General features: G+C 46.8%; 1 protein-coding gene across 42 annotated transcripts in view; it reads left to right on the top strand.

Annotated features, from left to right (window-relative positions):
• The window catches only part of cast (calpastatin), a 31,742-nt gene that overhangs the window by 6,240 nt on the left and 6,042 nt on the right, over positions 1-19,460 (top strand). For 6 of the 42 annotated variants that reach the window (XM_034532580.1, XM_034532587.1, XM_034532590.1 and 3 more), the window contains 21 exons: positions 10,651-10,719; positions 12,774-12,908; positions 13,185-13,295; positions 13,929-14,033; positions 14,460-14,561; positions 14,827-14,871; positions 14,956-15,048; positions 15,140-15,220; positions 15,714-15,752; positions 16,528-16,614; positions 16,759-16,836; positions 16,918-17,028; positions 17,138-17,242; positions 17,348-17,464; positions 17,578-17,670; positions 17,757-17,867; positions 18,132-18,233; positions 18,326-18,430; positions 18,531-18,647; positions 18,760-18,873; positions 19,402-19,460. The exon at positions 19,402-19,460 is cut by the window's right edge and continues 55 nt beyond it. In XM_034532580.1, coding sequence (XP_034388471.1) covers positions 10,651-10,719; positions 12,774-12,908; positions 13,185-13,295; positions 13,929-14,033; positions 14,460-14,561; positions 14,827-14,871; positions 14,956-15,048; positions 15,140-15,220; positions 15,714-15,752; positions 16,528-16,614; positions 16,759-16,836; positions 16,918-17,028; positions 17,138-17,242; positions 17,348-17,464; positions 17,578-17,670; positions 17,757-17,867; positions 18,132-18,233; positions 18,326-18,430; positions 18,531-18,647; positions 18,760-18,873; positions 19,402-19,460 — 1,979 coding nt within the window. Of the gene's footprint in view, positions 1-5,288; positions 5,431-5,455; positions 5,633-7,917; positions 8,019-10,650; positions 10,720-12,773; positions 12,909-13,184; positions 13,296-13,928; positions 14,034-14,459; positions 14,562-14,826; positions 14,872-14,955; positions 15,049-15,139; positions 15,221-15,713; positions 15,753-16,527; positions 16,615-16,758; positions 16,837-16,917; positions 17,029-17,137; positions 17,243-17,347; positions 17,465-17,577; positions 17,671-17,756; positions 17,868-18,131; positions 18,234-18,325; positions 18,431-18,530; positions 18,648-18,759; positions 18,874-19,401 lie in introns of those variants that run through there. The other 36 variants (XM_034532592.1, XM_034532598.1, XM_034532600.1 and 33 more) reach the window with 24 other exon arrangements.

Raw genomic sequence — 19,460 nt, 5'->3', positions numbered from 1 at the left:
TGTGTGTGTGTGTGTGTGTGTGTGTGTGTGTGTGTGTGTGTGTGTGTGTGTGTGTGTGTGTGTGTGTGTGTGTGTGTGTGTGTGTGTGTGTGTGTGTGTGTGTGTGTGTGTGTGTGTGTGTGTGTGTGTGTGTGTGTGTGTGATCGGATGTCTCTCTTCCCCTCAGTTGGGCTTCAGCTGAGTGCTTTTATCGGTTATATAAAAGTAAATCTCCTGGGCTCCAGGGACACGTTGTTGTTGTTGTTGTTCAGCACCCAACTCCTCCTGATCTGTTCTGCTCTCTGTTTACGTCGGCCATGTTGGATGTTCCAGCTGCCTAAAGATTACTGGAAATTGTAACGTGATCTATTGATTGATATTCTTGGTATCTCGATGATGACACGCTTGTGATTATCAAGTGTCAACAACGTGTTGATGATATATATTTATATTTATAGATGTCAGACATCCAAGTAGACGAGTAGTGGAAGGACCTGGTCGTGTTCCTCGTGTCGGGGTTCACCTGGACAGGTGTCCAGCTCACCTCGGGGCTCATAAAGAGACGTTATGCTTGTTGGTGTTCATGATGTGGTTCCATGGATTTGGTGATTTACAGTCAGAGCTGTTCACCGACTCTCATATCTCTGATTTCCGATCATCTAATCTGTGTTTGAACGCACCATTAGTCAACAGCCTGCACCTTTTTTTACAATGCACTACAAATAACGTCACCTAACAAAGATCAATAAAGATATTCAAGTCTCAACAAGCTGATCTACATGCAATATGTCCGCTCGCTCAATAAGAGAAAAACATTGGACAGTAACGCTGTTATTAACTCTCTGACGGCCAACAGCGATGCAAAGAATGTGTGTGCTGTAGCACTTCTTTGGTGTGTGTGTGTGTGTGTGTGTGTGTGTGTGTGCACACATCGGTGTTCGGTACATTTGTCCATTTAAATCTCCTCTCACAGAAGTCTTGGGCCTCAAGAAATGCGTTGGGTTGGAGATCTGATGTTAACTCCCACACATAGAGGTCAGGTGAGGTCAGAGCCTCGCTCTTTCATCTATTGATTGACACATCGGAGTGTAACAGGACAGCATTGACTGGTATCCTGGAGGCAAAAGGGAGCGAGAGTAGAAGTTATTGATCCAATTGAGCTGTTCCTAGAATATCTGTCTTAATGAAGCGTACACAGCGTCCACTTGTGGAGCCACTAGTTAGACTAGTGATCCACTAGATAGACTAGTGATCCACTAGAAAGACTAGTGATCCACTACTAGATCCACTAGTTAGACTAGTGACCCACTAGTTAGACTAGTGACCCATTAGAAAGACTAGTGATCCATTAGAAAGACTAGTGATCCACTACTAGATCCACTAGTTAGACTAGTGACCCACTAGTTAGACTAGTGACCCATTAGAAAGACTAGTGATCCACTAGTTAGACAAGTGACCCACTAGTTAGACAAGTGACCCACTAGATAGACTAGTGACCCACTAGATAGACTAGTGATCCACTAGATACACGAGTGATCCACTAGTTAGACAAGTGACCCACTAGAAAGACTAGTGATCCACTAGTTAGACAAGTGACCCACTAGAAATACTAGTGATCCACTAGTTAGACAAGTGACCCACTAGTTAGACTAGTGATCCACTAGTTAGACTAGTGATCCACTAGATATACGAGTGATCCACTAGTTAGACTAGTGATCCACTAGTTAGACTAGTGATCCACTAGATATACAAGTGACCCACTAGATAGACAAGTGACCCACTAGATAGACTAGTGATCCACTAGATATACGAGTGATCCACTAGTTAGACTAGTGATCCACTAGATATACGAGTGATCCACTAGTTAGACTAGTGATCCACTAGATATATGAGTGATCCACTAGTTAGACTAGTGATCCACTAGATATACAAGTGACCCACTAGATAGACTAGTGATCCACTAGATAGACTAGTGACCCATTAGAAAGACTAGTGATCCACTACTAGATCCACTAGTTAGACTAGTGATCCACTAAATAGACTAGTGACCCATTAGAAAGACTAGTGACCCACTAGTTAGACAAGTGACCCACTAGTTAGACAAGTGACCCACTAGTTAGACTAGTGACCCATTAGAAAGACTAGTGATCCACTACTAGATCCACTAGTTAGACTAGTGATCCACTAAATAGACTAGTGACCCATTAGAAAGACTAGTGACCCACTAGTTAGACAAGTGACCCACTAGTTAGACAAGTGACCCACTAGTTAGACAAGTGACCCACTAGATAGACTAGTGATCCACTAAATACACGAGTGATCCACTAGTTAGACTAGTGATCCACTAGTTAGACAAGTGACCCACTAGAAAGACTAGTGATCCACTAGTTAGACAAGTGACCCACTAGAAATACTAGTGATCCACTAGTTAGACAAGTGACCCACTAGTTAGACTAGTGATCCACTAGTTAGACAAGTGACCCACTAGAAAGACTAGTGATCCACTAGATGGACTAGTGACCCACTAGATAGACTAGTGATCCACTAGATACACGAGTGATCCACTAGTTAGACAAGTGACCCACTAGAAAGACTAGTGATCCACTAGTTAGACAAGTGACCCACTAGAAATACTAGTGATCCACTAGTTAGACAAGTGACCCACTAGTTAGACAAGTGACCCACTAGAAATACTAGTGATCCACTAGTTAGACAAGTGACCCACTAGTTAGACTAGTGATCCACTAGTTAGACAAGTGACCCACCAGTTAGACTAGTGATCCACTAGATATACGAGTGATCCACTAGTTAGACTAGTGATCCACTAGTTAGACAAGTGACCCACTAGAAAGACTAGTGATCCACTAGTTAGACAAGTGACCCACTAGTTAGACTAGTGATCCACTAGATAGACAAGTGACCCACCAGTTAGACTAGTGATCCACTAGATATACGAGTGATCCACTAGTTAGACAAATGACCCACTAGAAAGACTAGTGATCCACTAGTTAGACAAGTGACCCACTAGTTAGACTAGTGATCCACTAGATATACGAGTGATCCACTAGTTAGACTAGTCATCCACTAGATATACGAGTGATCCACTAGTTAGACTAGTGATCCACTACTACATCCACTAGTTAGCCTAGTGATCCACTAGTTAGACTAGTGATCCATTAGATATACTAGTGATCCACTACTACATCCACTAGTTAGCCTAGTGATCCACTAGATATACTAGTGATCCACTACTACATCCACTAGTTAGCCTAGTGATCCACTAGATATACTAGTGATCCACTACTACATCCACTAGTTAGACTAGTGATCCACTAGATATACTAGTGATCCACTACTACATCCACTAGTTAGCCTAGTGATCCACTAGTGATCACTAGTTTAATCCTGTCCACATTATTCCTGGTTGTTGGGGTGCTTTTGTTGTTGCAGCATTTGAAAGCTTCCTTGTAATAAGTTCATATTGAGTGCACAGATTCTGTCTGGAAGACCGGATTCACACTCTTTGATACTCATCTTTCAGACCTTCTGGTTCACACTGACCTTTGTCTCTATCTAAATTCTACCCGTCTTCACACACCCGTCCTGTGCTTCCCCACAGACTTAGTTTAAGAACCATGAGACCACCTCCCACTTTGAGTTCAGATTAGAAACCCCCTCATTAGGTTCTGACGGGCCATCCCTCTGGATGTGTGGTCCGGTCTGCTTCAGCTCATCAGATACGTGTAACCGGGGGATCCGGTAGAAGCATGCGTACAACTCACAGAGTCAAAGACACAAGAGGGCCAAGCTGTTGGACAAGATTTATGTTTAGAGGTCCCCAAACGGACACAAATATTGCTGCCAGAGCCGGAGCTGTGCAACGGGCTGAGGAGATTCACCTGCTTGTCCCTTTGAAAGGTATGTTTAGACAAAAAGAATAAAGTTAGAGTAACTTAGCAACAAGGCCTCTGGAGAAGGAAATACCCAAACACATGTCTGAGCTCTGTGTATCTGTATTCAAGGTCATATCCCATCATAGCCCCGGGCTGTTGTTTGAGTCTCTTCATGGTCAGAAATGCTCCCAGGAGTGCATTTCTGGGGTAATTTAAATATTTCATATTTTGCTAAACACACAGCAAAATGACACCAAAGAACATTGAATTTTGCACTTTGTCTATTTGCCTTTTTAAAAAGCATCAATTTTATAGCCGAGTGCGGTTTTACTAATCGTGGCTAAAATCTATATTTTGCTCATAAAAAACATATTGTAGCTTTTATATATATAAATATTATATATATATATATATTATACATATATATATATATTTAATTTTATATATATATATATATATATATATATATATATATATATATATATATATATATATATATATATATTTATATAAGGCAGCAGTTTCAGATGTCGTTCATACAATCCTCCATTCATTTTCATCCAAGTGCATTGACCATTGTTCGACACAGGGAGGTGCTGTTCTCCAAAGCCCTCCCCCCTTTTTAACACGTTTGACACGTGCTCTGAGGAGAGCTTTCTCTGTGTGAACTTTAGGAAGTGCCAAACTACCAACTGATCAATGCTGAAGGTGTGTGTGTGTGCTCAGAGGGCAAAGGTTACGTTATTCTAACATTATTACGTAACATGCGAAGGCCGGAGACAACATGGCGGAGCTTCTATCGGCCTCGTTTACGCCGTCTTTAACGTCCAGTTCGGCCTTTCTTAAATCTACACTCTCTATTTTTGTTCTCTTTTTGGCTGCCACTGGGTTTGGTTTGGACTCCACGTGATGTTATCCCCCCTCCCCTCTCCTCTTTGTCTTTGCACACCCACACCCACACCCACACACACACACACACACACACACACACACACACACACACACACACACACACACACACACACAGTCTCTCTGTTGTTCCAGAGGCTCAGCAGTTCAGATTCCTAAGCAGTGAGTCTCTCAGACACACCCAGACTCTGCCAACAAACTGCTGCCGCAGCCTCATCGCAGCTTCACCCCTCAACTCGACGATAACCGCCCCACCCCCCACACCCCCCACCCCCCCTCGACCCTCGTGTCCGTTATCGAACTGCGGCACCCCCTTCTCTCACAGCCGGCCCAAAAGCTTTAAAGCAGACTTATTTATCCCCCTGGCAGGCAGCGAGCGGTGGGCGCGTCTTTGTGCGTCCGACTGTCCAATCTGACCGAGCCTGCTCTGCAGCCTTGTTGTGCTGCTTCCATGAAGGCGGAGCAGCGAGGTTTTCACCAGCTGGGCGTGTCTCCATGCGTGTTTACATGTGTGTGTGTGTGTGTGTGTGCATGTGTGCTTGACTTCCAGTGTTTCCACAGCGGTGGAATCTAAGGCGAGCCAGCCTCAAGAGAGCATCTCGGTAGTATACACGGCAGCGTAGGAAACACACTCACAATCAGACTTATGGTATGTATCCGGACGGCGTTTCCCCTGTTCGTGATCGCTCTTCAGTGAATGTCTGTGTGTGGGAGGGCTTCCTGTCTGAGGGACACCTGCCGACTGCTTTTCACGGCTGTGGTTGTGACCAGACCTCCGGGGGCTTATCAGCTGTTTTACTCTCTGTGAGTGTTTCTGGTACTGTTATGGACCCCGGGAGCAGTATTGAAAGGTAAATAATCAACTGTGTGTATCGAGGGATACTGCACTAATGTTTGATGATACTCAATATTACACCAGGGTCCGACAACAACTCTTAATGTGGCTTCAAACAACGTCAGAGTGCAAGTCAGAGTGCACATGATGGACAAATATAGAAGGTTGATGCTCGTGCTTCTCTTCTCGATTCTTCTGAGGAACATGTGTTCACCCGGTTTGATAAACCAGCATCCGCAGTGTGAGGCTTTACGTTTGAGTCGTGACTCGAGTTCTGCCAGCTGTCGGCCGGCTCTCTCAGTCTTCCCCACAGCACTCGTGTCCATCCTCACGCTGCTCTGTCGGCGTCACGGTGTTCATTTGCAAGTCTTCTCCACATTCCTTCCCCGATAACACCGACTGGACGTCTCCCCCTCTGAGCCGAGGCGATCGCCACTAAAGTCTGAGCAGCCGTTTTTTCACACCAGCGCGTCTGTGGTTTGCCGGGCGCGGCCCAGCATGAGTCATCAGGTTTTCTTTGCAGGCTCACGAGCCGGGTTTGCTTTAATGGCTCCTGGACGTATGACTTTTGTTTCTTCACCTCTTGACGGAAACAAGAGTGAGAGTCGAGGGAGTCGGTCCAGGGGTCGCCTGGAGTTCTGAAACAGGACTGACGCAGCAAACCCTCGAGCACATCGACGGTTCTCGTCTGTTTCAAACTCAGTGGATGCCAGTTGGAAATGAGCAGTGGCTGCAAAACATCACCCGCGCTCTAGAGCCCCGGTGGTCTATTTTGATCCCGCTCGCCACATTTCTCCCAGAACGACCATGACGTTCATATCAGTGTCCTGTTCCCGGCGACGGAGCTCTGTGAGCCTGTCTATTTGCGTGTGTGTGTGTGTGTGTGTGTGCGTGTGTCAGGTGTCTCACCACAGGTGATGTCTTTAAGCTCCAGCCTGAGTGCCTTCCATATAACGTGCCGCGATGGTTTCTCTAGGAGCCTCTGACCCGGTGACCCGTCATGGCATCGATGGAGAATATACACCGAGCTCTCTGCGTCAGTGTTTGAACGTATTCAGATGTATCGCAGTGTTCATCGTGTTTAATAAGTCTGTGACGTCGCTGATTCACAGTCTTTCGACAACACTTCGACCGGGCGCACCTGTGTGAAATGTCTCCCATCTGCACACTTTTATTTTGTCTGTGCACAGGGCTGGACAGAATAATACGAACGTCTCAATCTTGCCGTGTAACATATTGACAAACACGATCTGCCGGTGTTGAATCGACTGTCATTGAAAACGTAACGGCCTCATCAGCTGCAGGATTGTACGGTGTTCCTGTTATTTTGTCCACCCCACGTGTTGGGGGGAAAAAGTCCTGCATGAATCCTGTGTGCAAAAGTCCAAATCACAGACTCCTCTGGGTGAGGAGTGGGTTCCCCATTGTGGGTTCTTTGGTTTTTGTGATGAGCTAATGATGCTCTTTGTTTCTGTTGTCAGTATATGGAGTTCATATTTTACAGGATAGATACTCCTTCAGCTCCAGAACAAATAATCTGAGGTGTAAGGCTGTATTTGGCTGCTTGTCTGTTATAAGGAGGAATGCTGCAGACAGAAGGCTTGCTGAGTGTTTTGTGAGTTTCAGGGAGTTCACCTGGAGACGTGCACCTGAAACTCATCGTTTAGAAACACATACTTCACTAACCACCCTCACAATGGCGTGATATTGGCTCGTGAATAACCTGCAGCCTATTTATTAACAACGTGCGTTAATGCTTTCTTGATCATTTAAAAATAATAAATCATAATCCAATACTGTCTCGTAAACAAACACGCCTCCTTTCAGGTATACAGTGCATTGTTTCCCATCATGAATAAGATGAGCAGCCTGTTTTGTTTGCCTGATGAAAAGTATCTGGGCGGCTCACCGTGTGTGCTGCCTAACCTGTCTTTGGTAAGTCTGACTTGTGCAATGGCTTTCATGTCCGGCCTCAAAGGGGGAGGAGTCAACGCTCAGCTTGAAGCACAGCTCTCCTCACTGATGGGTGTGGATGCTAATGGTGGTGGATGCTAATTAGTGTGTTCCTCTAGTGAGTGAGCATCACTTATTGAATGTGTGTATGAGGGGTCACAGAGCAAAAAGCTATATATATATATATATACGTATATGTGTGTGTGTATATATATTGAACTCTGTGGACTGCTTTCATACGACTAGGAGACACGTTAGTCACTGAGTCCTCTTGGCCAACTTCCTTTTAATTTCCACAGATGCATTTAGAGCGTGTGGCCAGTTCCACATTTCGGGTTATGGTTTGAGAGCTTCGGGTCGGCCTTCGTGTGCACGCCTGTGAGGGAAAGTATGGAGCGGCGTGATGATGTCATCCGTTTGGTCACTGAGACGAGACGTGTTGGATTCTGGTGAGACGTCCTGGTTCAGACACGAGACCACGATCCATGTTAACCAAATGAAAGTACTCAGTGTGTCTTTAAATGGTGTCGTAGCCAGGATAGCCCCGCTATTAGCCTCAACATTAGCCCCGCTATTAGCCTCAACATTAGCCCCGCTATTAGCCTCAACATTAGCCCCGCTATTAGCCTCAACATTAGCCCCGCTATTAGCCTCAACATTAGCCCCGCTATTAGCCTCAACGTTAGCCCCGCTATTAGCCTCAACGTTAGCCCCGCTATTAGCCTCAACATTAGCCACGCTATTAGCCTCAACATTAGCCCCCGATTCCAGTCTTTATGCTAAGCTAATCGCTTGTGGCTTCATATTTACTGTATAGACACGAGCGTGGTATCAATCATGTCATCGAACTCTCAGCAACAAAGTGATTAGGAAAGCACTGTTGCTTCAAATTAAATCAATTACAAATCAATAGAACACAATGATGGGTAAAAAGAGTTGTTGTAGTTTTAAAAAAATTCAAATTCTCTGACAGAAAACACACACCTGGTATCGTCCAATCATTTCCGTTGTCTCGGACCAACCGACCCGCCTCCCTGGTCTCACTCTTCCTGTGCACTCAGTGCACGTAGTCCTCCACGAGCTGTCAGAACTAATTTATACTCATTGATATTCATGCATTCATAATGATAACTTGGGAGTCGGTGCTGCCGGCTACTTCCACCTGAAGAGGATGATTTCTAACATCCAGAATACTCTTTATAGCTTTATTGTATTGATACTTACATTCAGGTGAGTTAGTTTCATAATTCTGTACTGGAAACATCTTCACTGGTGGATTTCTGTTCATGTGACTCATCGTGCATTATTACTACCCAGCATGCAGCTCAACTCCTTTTTTCAGTTGTTCACATTTTTTTGTGGGGTAACCAAAGCAACAATCAACATTTCCTGCAGAAACAGGAGCCACAGGACTTCCCCTGAAGGGGGGGGGGGGCTGGCTGCTTGTGACCTCACTTCCTCCTTTGTGCCACTTCCTCCCTATTCTCTCTCTAAACAACATTATGTTGACTCTTCTAAAAGTCAGCTCAGTATGTCAAGAGAGAACAAGGACGCGGTGTATTTATTTGTTTATGTGCATGATGATGCCACTGGGTTTCACACTCCTGCATACATTCATCATTATAAAAGGTCTTCAGGTAACAACACCTGTATGTTGTGTTTCTTTTGAGCCACATTTGAGCTGGCCTGCAGAGTAAACACACCAGGCCCTGATACGGATGTGATCACTGACTGAGCGGCCCTTCTTTGAAGAGGAGGGGCCTCACATTGCAGACGGTCCAGGGTGCTCTGCGTCTCGTTTCTACGGCGACACCGAGCTGGCAGGAGGCAGGACGGAGGTCGGTGTCGCCGTAGAAACGAGACGCACAGCTGGCCTCGACGGGTTAACTCAGACGCCTGATGATGATGAATACTAGACATGGTTTTCTTTCCACAGGACCCTATGGCAGCTTTCAAGAACACTGTAGATAATACAGTTAGAATAAGCGAGCACACACACACACACACACACGCACAGTGAATCACGGGGTGTTTTACCTCGGACCATTCGCATGAGTAATGTTCACGAACTGGCTTGGTCAGCTTTACTCCAGTGCACAATGCATTGGGTTGGATGGGAAACTGCCTGCATGCAGTCTGCACTGGGGGGTGGAGACTGTGTATTCACACCACCTGGAGGCACTGGGCTGGGTCCCTGAAGCATACTGGGCTGCACCTGGAGACTGGTGCACGACATACTGGACTACGTGCACGGCTGCTTTTACAAGACTACTGAGTACATTCTTGGTGTACTTCTGTACACTTAGAAATACATTTTCACTTGAGAGTAACATAAGAAAAGTGCATCGTATGTCATTTTATTATTATTACTATATAGATCCTGGTCCCAGAATTAATTGGGTTTGTTTTATATAGTTATTCATGTTAATTAACACACCACAGGTTACCACAGTGAATGTGTTATGTTGGGTGAATGTGACTGGGATATGACACAGGATATGGATTATTAATCAGTTTCCACTCGTCTCAAATTGGGTCCAGGATCAGTAATTAAAAACGTTTTTAAACATTAAGACTTCAGCCACTGTGAAGTCTGCATGTTGTTGCTCTATCCAGCAAGATGGCAGAGTTGCTTGTTATTATAATAGTAATAGTTATTATTATTATTAAATAGTAGTTTTAATAAACAAATATGATTACAAGCTTTATTTGTAAAAATATATAATACACTTTAACAATGTGTTATTTCAGGACTTGGATCACATATTGTCCTGATAATCTTTATATTGATAAAATAAATACTGCACATGCAGCGTCTCAGCGTGTGATTGGCCGTCCCCGAAGACGGATGTGAATTGATTGTGAATCCTACATTTCTTTAGCCCTTCAGTCTCCAGTGGAGCGCTTGAATCCGCCCCCGACTGCGTTGGTGGGCAGCGGGATGGAGTCCTCGGTTCCTCTTTAAAGATGCACAAACAGAGTCTCCCCTCATATTACATTAGCTGGTTGATGCTCTCTGGTTGCGTCGCTAACACACATGCGTAACGTTGCTCTTTGTCTCTCCTCTGTTTGTCTCTCCAGTCGCAGCCGAGCCGGGACACACCCAAACCGGCAGCTCAGGTCTCCGGCCTGAAACCTGCAGCGTTCCAGGTATCAGACATTCCTCCTCTTTGACGCCCTGTCGCCTCCTCTCGCCCTGCCTGCCTTTGTCCACTTTCTTTGTGCAGCCAGTGGATCGCCGTTTTTGACCTTTGACCCCGCTCGTTATCCGGACTAAGTGTAGCATTGTGACTTCCTTTCCTGTCCCAGCTTCGTGTTTTTACTAGTTTTAAGCAGAGTTTAACAAAACGTGCCTTTTCCTTCCTTTCAAGCAGAGTTCCTCACAGTTTGAACCCTTTAATGCGCCTCTCAAACAATACATCAAAGTGTTGTTGTTGTTGTTGTTGTTGTACCTTTCACATACTACCATAGCTCCTTTGAATACGACTTTAGGAAGTGGACATGTTCTGCCTGTACGTTCATCAGGAACTCAGGAAGTGGGACTCCTTTGAGGGTTCTGTCCAACATTGTGACGGACAGATCGTGGTTTGACGGACAGCTGGGCTTTGTCGTCCTCTATTCTGGTGCCCGGCTTGTAGAGAAAGGCTTCGGTGGGATATTTTAACGTTGAGAGTGTGTGTGTGTGCAGAAAGGGGCTTTAAAATAGTATATTGTGAGACGACTCACCCAGTTAATTATAGCCGAGGCTTGTGTTACTCGGTCATTAGGCTTTATCTTTAAGAGACTCTCGTTAGCAGCTGACCCCGTGACCCCGTGACCCCGTGGCCCCTTTTCATTCCTCTCGGTTCATGGGAACAAAGTTGCTCATTTAACAGCGGCAGTAGTTCGATGGATAGTATCATGATCCACTGTTCTGATATGTATTGTGTATGGAAAAACCTCCCAATACCAGCGTCTGTACGCTTCACTTTGTGGAAGTGACTTGGATCCTTCTTTCATATGTACGACGAAGTTGACGTAAACAGTGCACGACCAAATGTTACAGTAATACGTAGGTATACATTTACTGACTTGTTATTTATCATGAAAAATCATAAATCATACACCAGCAATTCTAATCTATACATTATATAAAACAGACTTAAAAATGTCATTCGGCGCAAGCAGCAGATGTGAGATTACGCAACAAGACGTCAACAGGAAGTTAAAAGTCAAAGTGTCGGAGCGCTTCCTTGTTGCTGAGCTTCCAGAACCTCTCGAACCTCCACAAGCACCTCTCGAACCTCCACAAGCTTCCAGAACCTCTCGATCCTCCACGAGCTTCCAGAACCTCTCGATCCTCCACGAGCTTCCAGAACCTCTCGATCCTCCACAAGCTTCCAGAACCTCTCGATCCTCCACAAGCTTCCAAAACCTCTCGATCCTCCACGAGGTTCCTTGTTGCTGAGCTTCCAGAACCTCTCGATCCTCCACAAGGTTCCTTGTAGCTGAGCTTCCAGAACCTCTCGATCCTCCACAAGCTTCCAGAACCTCTCGATCCTCCACAACCTCTCGATCCTCCACGAGCTTCCAGAACCTCTCGATCCTCCACAAGCTTCCAGAACCTCTCGATCCTCCACGAGCTTCCAGAACCTCTCGATCCTCCACGAGCTTCCAGAACCTCTCGAACCTCCACAAGCTTCCAAAACCTTTCGATCCTCCACAAGCTTCCAGAACCTCTCGAACCTCCACAAGCTTCCAGAACCTCTCGATCCTCCACGAGCTTCCAAAACCTCTCGATCCTCCACGAGGTTCCTTGTTGCTGAGCTTCCAGAACCTCTCGATCCTCCACGAGGTTCCTTGTTGCTGAGCTTCCAGAACCTCTCGATCCTCCACGAGGTTCCTTGTTGCTGAGCTTCCAGAACCTCTCGATCCTCCACAAGCTTCCTTGCTTCCTTCTCCACTAGCAGACACAAAGCCCCTCGTTGGCAACACGTGCTTTGAGTTATTCACTGAGTGTACAAGCCCTCGTCCCGGTGAGGTCATCGGGGTCACGGCCTTTGCTCCCTCCAGAGCCACAGAGGGCGTTACACATCTGTTGGGGACAGTAAAGGGGCGTGTGTGTGTGTGTGTGTGCGTGTGTGTGTGTGTGTGTGTGTGTGTGTGTGTCAATGCGCTGTAGCGGAGGTAGATAATCAGCTGTTTTCTCACCTGGTGCGTTGCAGAAGGCGCCGTCGGCATCCGGCGCGGCTGCAAAGCCTCGGCTGGTCACCGCGACGTCGAGCGCGGTCGCACACGGTGGCGTCGCAGCAGCGGCAGGAAGCGCTTCGGTTGGGAGGGCGGGACAAGCCAAACCGGAGGTAGACGGACGCTGGATGGGGGGGGGGGGGCTTTTGGGCCGTTTGGTGTGATTTAACATGAACCGCTGCTTCCTCCCACGCTGTGAGTGCGCGTGCTCCTCTTCTTCACCGCCTTCATCTTCTTTTCCTCTTGGCAACACGTGGCGCGCGCCGTCTGTGCGCCGCCGTCTCTCCGGGCTCGAACACCCGGACCCTTCACATTAACGCACTTCCGCCCCCCAGCGTGGAGCTGCATATCTCCTCCGTGCCTTTTAACACATGCTCCTTGGTTTGTAGACTAACGCTCCGCCGGCGGGCGCTACTGTTGTTGACATGTCGTCAGCCGGGGCGACCTTTGTTGACATGACGTCAGCCGGGCCGAGGGGCCGTCCTAACGAGATGTCAAAGGTAACCACGTGAATTCACATTACTGCTGATCATTTGACCGATTGATTGATTTTCTTCCATCCGGGCAACACTTCATGTTGCTGTCAGGTTGTCATGTGATACGAGGACAGCCTTTTCTAAACAATGATCTCTTCCATAACACCCATTATATTGATTATTGGGGCACCATTTGTCTTTTGGATTCATTCCAGGTTTTTAGATTACACACAGCTGACTCTTTTAGATACAGCATGAAGGCTTCCTGAACGCACCACACATCCTCTGCTTGTCATGGCCAATAAGCTCAAGCTCATTTCAAGGCCCGGGAGGCAGAAAATCACTTTAGAGAGTTTGGACAAAGGTCAGCAGCACTGTAAAATATACGTCTTTCTTTCACTGGGGGTGAACCATGAACAAGCAGACTAATGTAACCAATCACACTGATCGGTGGTCAGATCCGTCTTCAGTGGACGCATTCAAAACGTGTATTCCTTGCTCTAGTTGGACTGCAGCGGCACATCTGACCACAGATCAGTGTATCTCCTGCTCTGTTTTCACACACACCGTTCCGTTGTTGTCAAGATGTCTGCGGGGTTCAGAAGGGCTGTGAGTCTACTGGTGTTGTTGAGTAATGATTTGGCTGCATGTCTGTAGACTGCCGCCGTCTCCCAAGTCAAAGCCTCCGCCACAGCTCCGCCTCCTGCAGCCGCCGGCGTCGCGGCAACCAAACCCAAAGAGCCCCCCAGAGGCTCGGCCAAGGTAGACCCCACCGCGCCAGGCGTCTCCGACTCTTTGTGCCGACTCCCCTCGAAGAGTCCGGGTCAAGGCTTTCTTTGTGCAGCATCTTCTTTTGAGTCTTTCTCTGACTTTCTTTACCTGAGAAAACTCTCAGATTCTGGCTTTGGGAGTTTCTTTTTCTACTTCCGGCAGGGAAAGTATTAAAGGAAAATATACTATTGTATTTGCAACATACATTAGACACAAGTACGTCCACTTTCAGAGGAGGGGCCTACAGTTTGTCGGTTTGTCTTCTCGCTCTGGATCTAAACTAATGTCTGTCATCGCATCGATCTTCTGTCCTCCTGGAGCTTCTTTGGGTGTATCACTGATTGTGTGCCTGTGCAGCAGATCTGTAACTGTACTAGACTTGATGTACTTGGCCTATAATAAAACGTTGTATTTTAGAGTGCCACTGCCACCACAACAGTCAGAGCTGATGTGCATAAAGTTGACCCCGTGGTCGGGGCTGGATATGGGAGGACGGAGGCTAGACCCACACAAACCAAGGTAGACCATCGTGAAACCATTACGGGTGGCGGCTGTCTCCGACTTTCCTTGTGGTGTGTTTCCTGTCTGCAGAATATTAATGGATGATATGTTGCATTGGATATTGCCATTGTGCCCTTACTGAATAAGCACCCTTGTGCCGGGGGACACACGTCGATCAATGTAGTGAAGCTTCCAGAGTAATGACACAACCTGCACAAACAACGTCAGTGCGGTGCCTGCTCCGTGTTGTCGAAGGTGTACTGACTCTGGATCTGTGTCCCAGGTTCAGGTGGAGGTCCCCCCCGCTGCAGCTAAAGGAGTCCAAGAGGTAAATACTGACCGCCGCCGTCTGAGTTTGCTTTTGAAAAGCATGTCGCTTGCTCCGGAGTGCTGAGTTGTGTTGCATGCGCAGGTGGACCCGTTCGACGCCCTCGCCAGCTGCCTGCCGTCGGCTGACGTGGTCGCACCCCGACAGCCCGTGTACACGGGGCCAGAGGTCCAAGAGGTACGGTGCAGCGTGCACGTGTGTTCTGCTTTTACACTGAGCCGCAGCACGCCGCCGTCAGGAGTAACTGTGTGTGTCGCATGTGTCGCAGCTTAACGTCACCTCTGAGAAGGGGCACAGGACCGGAGAACGGGACAGCACGCTGCCTCCCGGCTTCAGGTTTGAAGATATGGTCAGTTCACCCCTTCTCCGAATCTCTTCTTCACTAATTCAGCTTTGAGTGTGTTTTGTTCCTGACGGAGCTCACGGTCGCATGGCTTAGGAAATGGAGAACCTTTTAATTGTCATGTTTTAATGCTGTAAACACCATGAGCATTGTATCAGGGCAGAGATGAATAGTGTCACATTTCACATGTTTTTGGTACATGACACAATATGTCTTCCGCATTTAATGTAAACACTGTCAAGCATCAATAGCCTGTTTCATAATTTAGTTCATTCTCATTCTTTTGATCAGATAGTTCAAGTTTTAAATACAATTTCTATTTTAAATTGTATTATTTTATTAAGTCAAAGAATCACATCGGCACACATATTGTTTAAAGAATATAACATGAGCTGTACGGCCAGAGAGGATGTCGGGACCTTTAAGGCCGAACACGTCAACTCCTTAAATGACTTCGGCATTTAATTCCAATCTAAAATGAATCTGTTCTTTTTTTTAGCCTCCAGTTCCTGCGGATTTTAAACCCGAGGACGTCCCGGTAAGTGAACTTCATTCATTGTGGTCACAGCCTCCTGCATTGTGCTCATTTTCTCTTTAAACTCCCTGAATCATTATTCGTTGCTCACACATTCAGGAAGCTCTGTTTCCACCGACGTGTTCCACTGGTTCCTCTAGAGTGGGGAATGTTGCATTGCATGCTGGGTGTTGTCTCAGCAGAGAGCGCAGAGCCCACCTCCTCTAGTCAAGCTCGTTGGTTCTTGTCTGATCGAACCCAAACACGCAGAACCACATCGGCCACGGCCGCGCCCTCACACACACACACACACACACACATACACACACACACACACACACATGCATCTCCTTTTGATATCTACCCATTCGTTGCCAGAGGCTTCTTGACCCGTCACGTTCCTGCAGAGTGTCTTCAGTTTGGATGTTTATCATGTTTATTTTTGTGTCAAAATTGTATTTTTGGGGAGTTTATTTGAGATTTTTTTTTTTTGTCTGCGTGGAATGTGAAGGGTGTGTCTGCACTGCTCCTTCATTGTTGTGTACAGTCTGGTTTGCATTATTTTGCACTTTTGTTTGCCTTAGACTTGGCCAGGCCTGCCCTCTAGTGGAGAATCACGGGGCTGTTATGTAGTAATTCTCCCTAAATATATATATATATATATATATATATATATATATATATATATATATATATATATATATATATATATATATATATATATATATATATTTGTGTTTAATTGTCTTGACATTGTGTTGTTATCAGGTGATGATGTGTGCTCTGTTTTTCATCCCAGAAACCAATGAGCTCCGGCGAGGCCCTGGATTCTCTTTCAGATGCGTTCATGACGTCAACCGTTCCAGCTGCACCCCAGAGGCCAGAGGTCAGGGTCCTCAAGCATGGAGCACCTCTACACCCCATGTCCTCTTTGCACAAAAGTCCACACTTAAATATACACATATACGTTCTTGCATGAAATTGAAGGCATAGTTTTGTGCTAACTTAATATGTGTTCTTTATGAAATAGAACAAGGCTCACGTTGAGAGCGTCAGTGCCTCATCAGCCGGCCCTGCTAGCTTTGCTCCGCCTCCTGTAAAGGTAAAGGTAAAGTCAAATAAAGGTCGCCGTCTCTGCCCGGAGGAGCTTGAAGTGTCCTCGTCTAATGACGCCGTGTCTCTGCTGCAGACTGCGAGTCCTCCAGCTGATAAGAAAGCCAAGATGGAGAACGTCTCGAGTGACTTCTCTCTGATGTCTGCTGTGGGCGCCAAAGTGGACACCAAGCCCAAGACCGACGGGGTAGGAGCTGAAGTGGGCGAGACCCTTTGCACCCATTGTCCTCGTCCTCTCCTTCTTTATGTGAGAGATTTGTATGTTATTTTGACTTCCTGTCCCGTTGCCTCCCCAGGGTGACTCCATGTCTCTGGATGCTCTCAGCGCTCTCGTGGACACGTTGCCAGAAGACAAACCAAAGCCTGAACTCCCCAAACTCAGACCTGAGGACATGGTCTCGGTAGGAGCTGCCTCGTTCTCTCAGCCTTCGATGGCCTCTCCAGTGGAGACGCGGTCCCTGAATGCATCCAGGACACGTCTCACTCCCTCCTCTTGTCCTTCACAGGAGGACAAACACAAGAAGGAGAAGGGGGTGTTCGTGGGGGAGAGGGAGGACTCCATTCATCCAGATTACAGGTTCAATAAGGAGGAGCTCAAAAAACTGCCTGCTCCAAAACCTGAGGTGAGACACATTCACTTTAAGGCCCTTGTGTATCACTGCAATAGAAATACAGTAAAACGAGATATTGATATACACTATATATATATATATATATTTACCCCTCTCTTCTGCAGCCCACGATGGGTACCGGTGACGCTCTGGACATTCTGTCTGAAGGCTTCATGACCCCTTCAGCAGCGCCTGCTGTCCAGGCTCCTCCTGCAAAGGTACGCTGTAGACCTGTTACCGGTAACAACGGACACAGTTGTATGCATGTTGTCTCCTTAAATGCGCTCTCTGTTGGTTGGTGTAGAAAGCCCCTGCAGCTCCTCTCGTGGCTGTGTGTCCTCCCGCTGATAAGAAAGCCAAGATGGGCAAAGATGATTTCTCTCTGGAGGCTGGACTCGATTTCCCGACCGTCGCGGTGAGAGCTCACGTCTCCTCTCTGGGACGATTATGCTTTGTACTCCTACTACAGTCACGCTATCGGCATATTCATGTTCATATTCATTCATTCTACCATTGGCTAATTTGGCACAAAGTGCAGCTGTAGGCTGAGGATGGCATTAGCATTTAGTATTCATAAACCAAGGTGTCGGACACTTTGAGAGGAGAAGTCAAGAGATAGTGTGGGAGCTCCACCTAAAGCCGTGAATACAACGTGGCGTGTCCTTTCTGTCTGGTGTAGAGAGTGGAGCCCTCTTTGGCCTCATGTCTGGCTTCTCCTGCTGGTAAGAACGTCAAAACGGAGAAAGCTGCTGCAGGAAAGGACGTGCAGAAGACGGGTCAGGTGAGCTACAGAGAACTTGACAGATGTTTACAGATTCACCACCAATGTGTGACAGATCAGCGGAGAACAACAGCTCCCCGTTGTCTCCCCAGGGTGACTCCATGTCTCTGGATGCTCTCAGCGCTCTCGTGGACACGTTGCCAGAAGACAAACCAAAACCTGAACTCCCCAAACTCAGACCTGAGGACATGGTCTCGGTAGGAGTGCGCAGAGTTCACGGCGTCTTAGTTGCATTTGTTGAGTGTCAGCTCCTCACCTGGCTCTGTTACTTCATCGTCTTTTCCTTTTTCTCCACAGGAGGACAAACACAAGAAGGAGAAAGGTGTGTTCGTAGGAGAGAGAGAGGACTCCATTGCTCCAGAATACAGGTTCAAAGAGGACACACTCCAAAAACGGCCTGCTCCAAAACCGGAGGTGAGACTGGGACCGATTCAAGGTGTTTCAGGGCACCCTTAAGGGGGCTTTGCTCCTACACATGATGCACACATGTGACCTGAACTCCCCCCCCCCCCTCCCCCTCCTGCAGCCCACCATGGGTACCGGTGACGCTCTAGACATTCTGTCTGGAGGCTTCATGACGTCTTCCTCAGCTCCTGCTGTCCAGGCTCCTGTCGTCACGCCCTCCGCTCCTCCTACACAGGTACGCCGTGGATCTGTTCCTGGTACCCTGCAGCCCCCCAAAATCTGCAGGGCGATGAACAGATGAATAATTCCAGCAGATGAAATGATGAGATGTCCACAGAAACAGGAGGGATGATGGCGTGTGGCTTTTTTTTAGGTGCTCAGTTTGACAAGAACATTGATTCCACGCTCGTTAAATGAAGCTGCACCTTAGCAGCCGGTTAGCTTAGCATCAGGAATGAGGAACAGCTTTCCTGACTCTAAAAGTAACAAACATCTGCCTACCAGCACCTCTAAAGATCACCGATTAACATATTGTTATATTAGTTATACCTTGTTTGTTCAACCCACTGTTTCCAGTCTTTATGCTAAGCTAAGCTAACCGTTTCCCAGCTTCATAAGTATCTCACAGAGGGAGTGTGACCTCCTATCTAACTCCTTGGAAACAAGTGTATATCTACATCTACACCTAAAATGTCAAATTATTATATTAGATTCTTTTTTCTTTTTTTTTGCTGAAAGTTATTATTTCTGTGTTTTTTTTTAGACCAAAGTAGAGGATTTGTCAGCTATGGATCTACTTCTTGAAGATTTTGTGGCTCCAAC

Source organism: Cyclopterus lumpus, chromosome 5, assembly GCF_009769545.1.
Source record: "Cyclopterus lumpus isolate fCycLum1 chromosome 5, fCycLum1.pri, whole genome shotgun sequence".
NCBI classification, from domain to species: Eukaryota; Metazoa; Chordata; class Actinopteri; order Perciformes; family Cyclopteridae; genus Cyclopterus; species Cyclopterus lumpus.
This window is presented reverse-complemented; position numbering and strand designations above follow the sequence as displayed.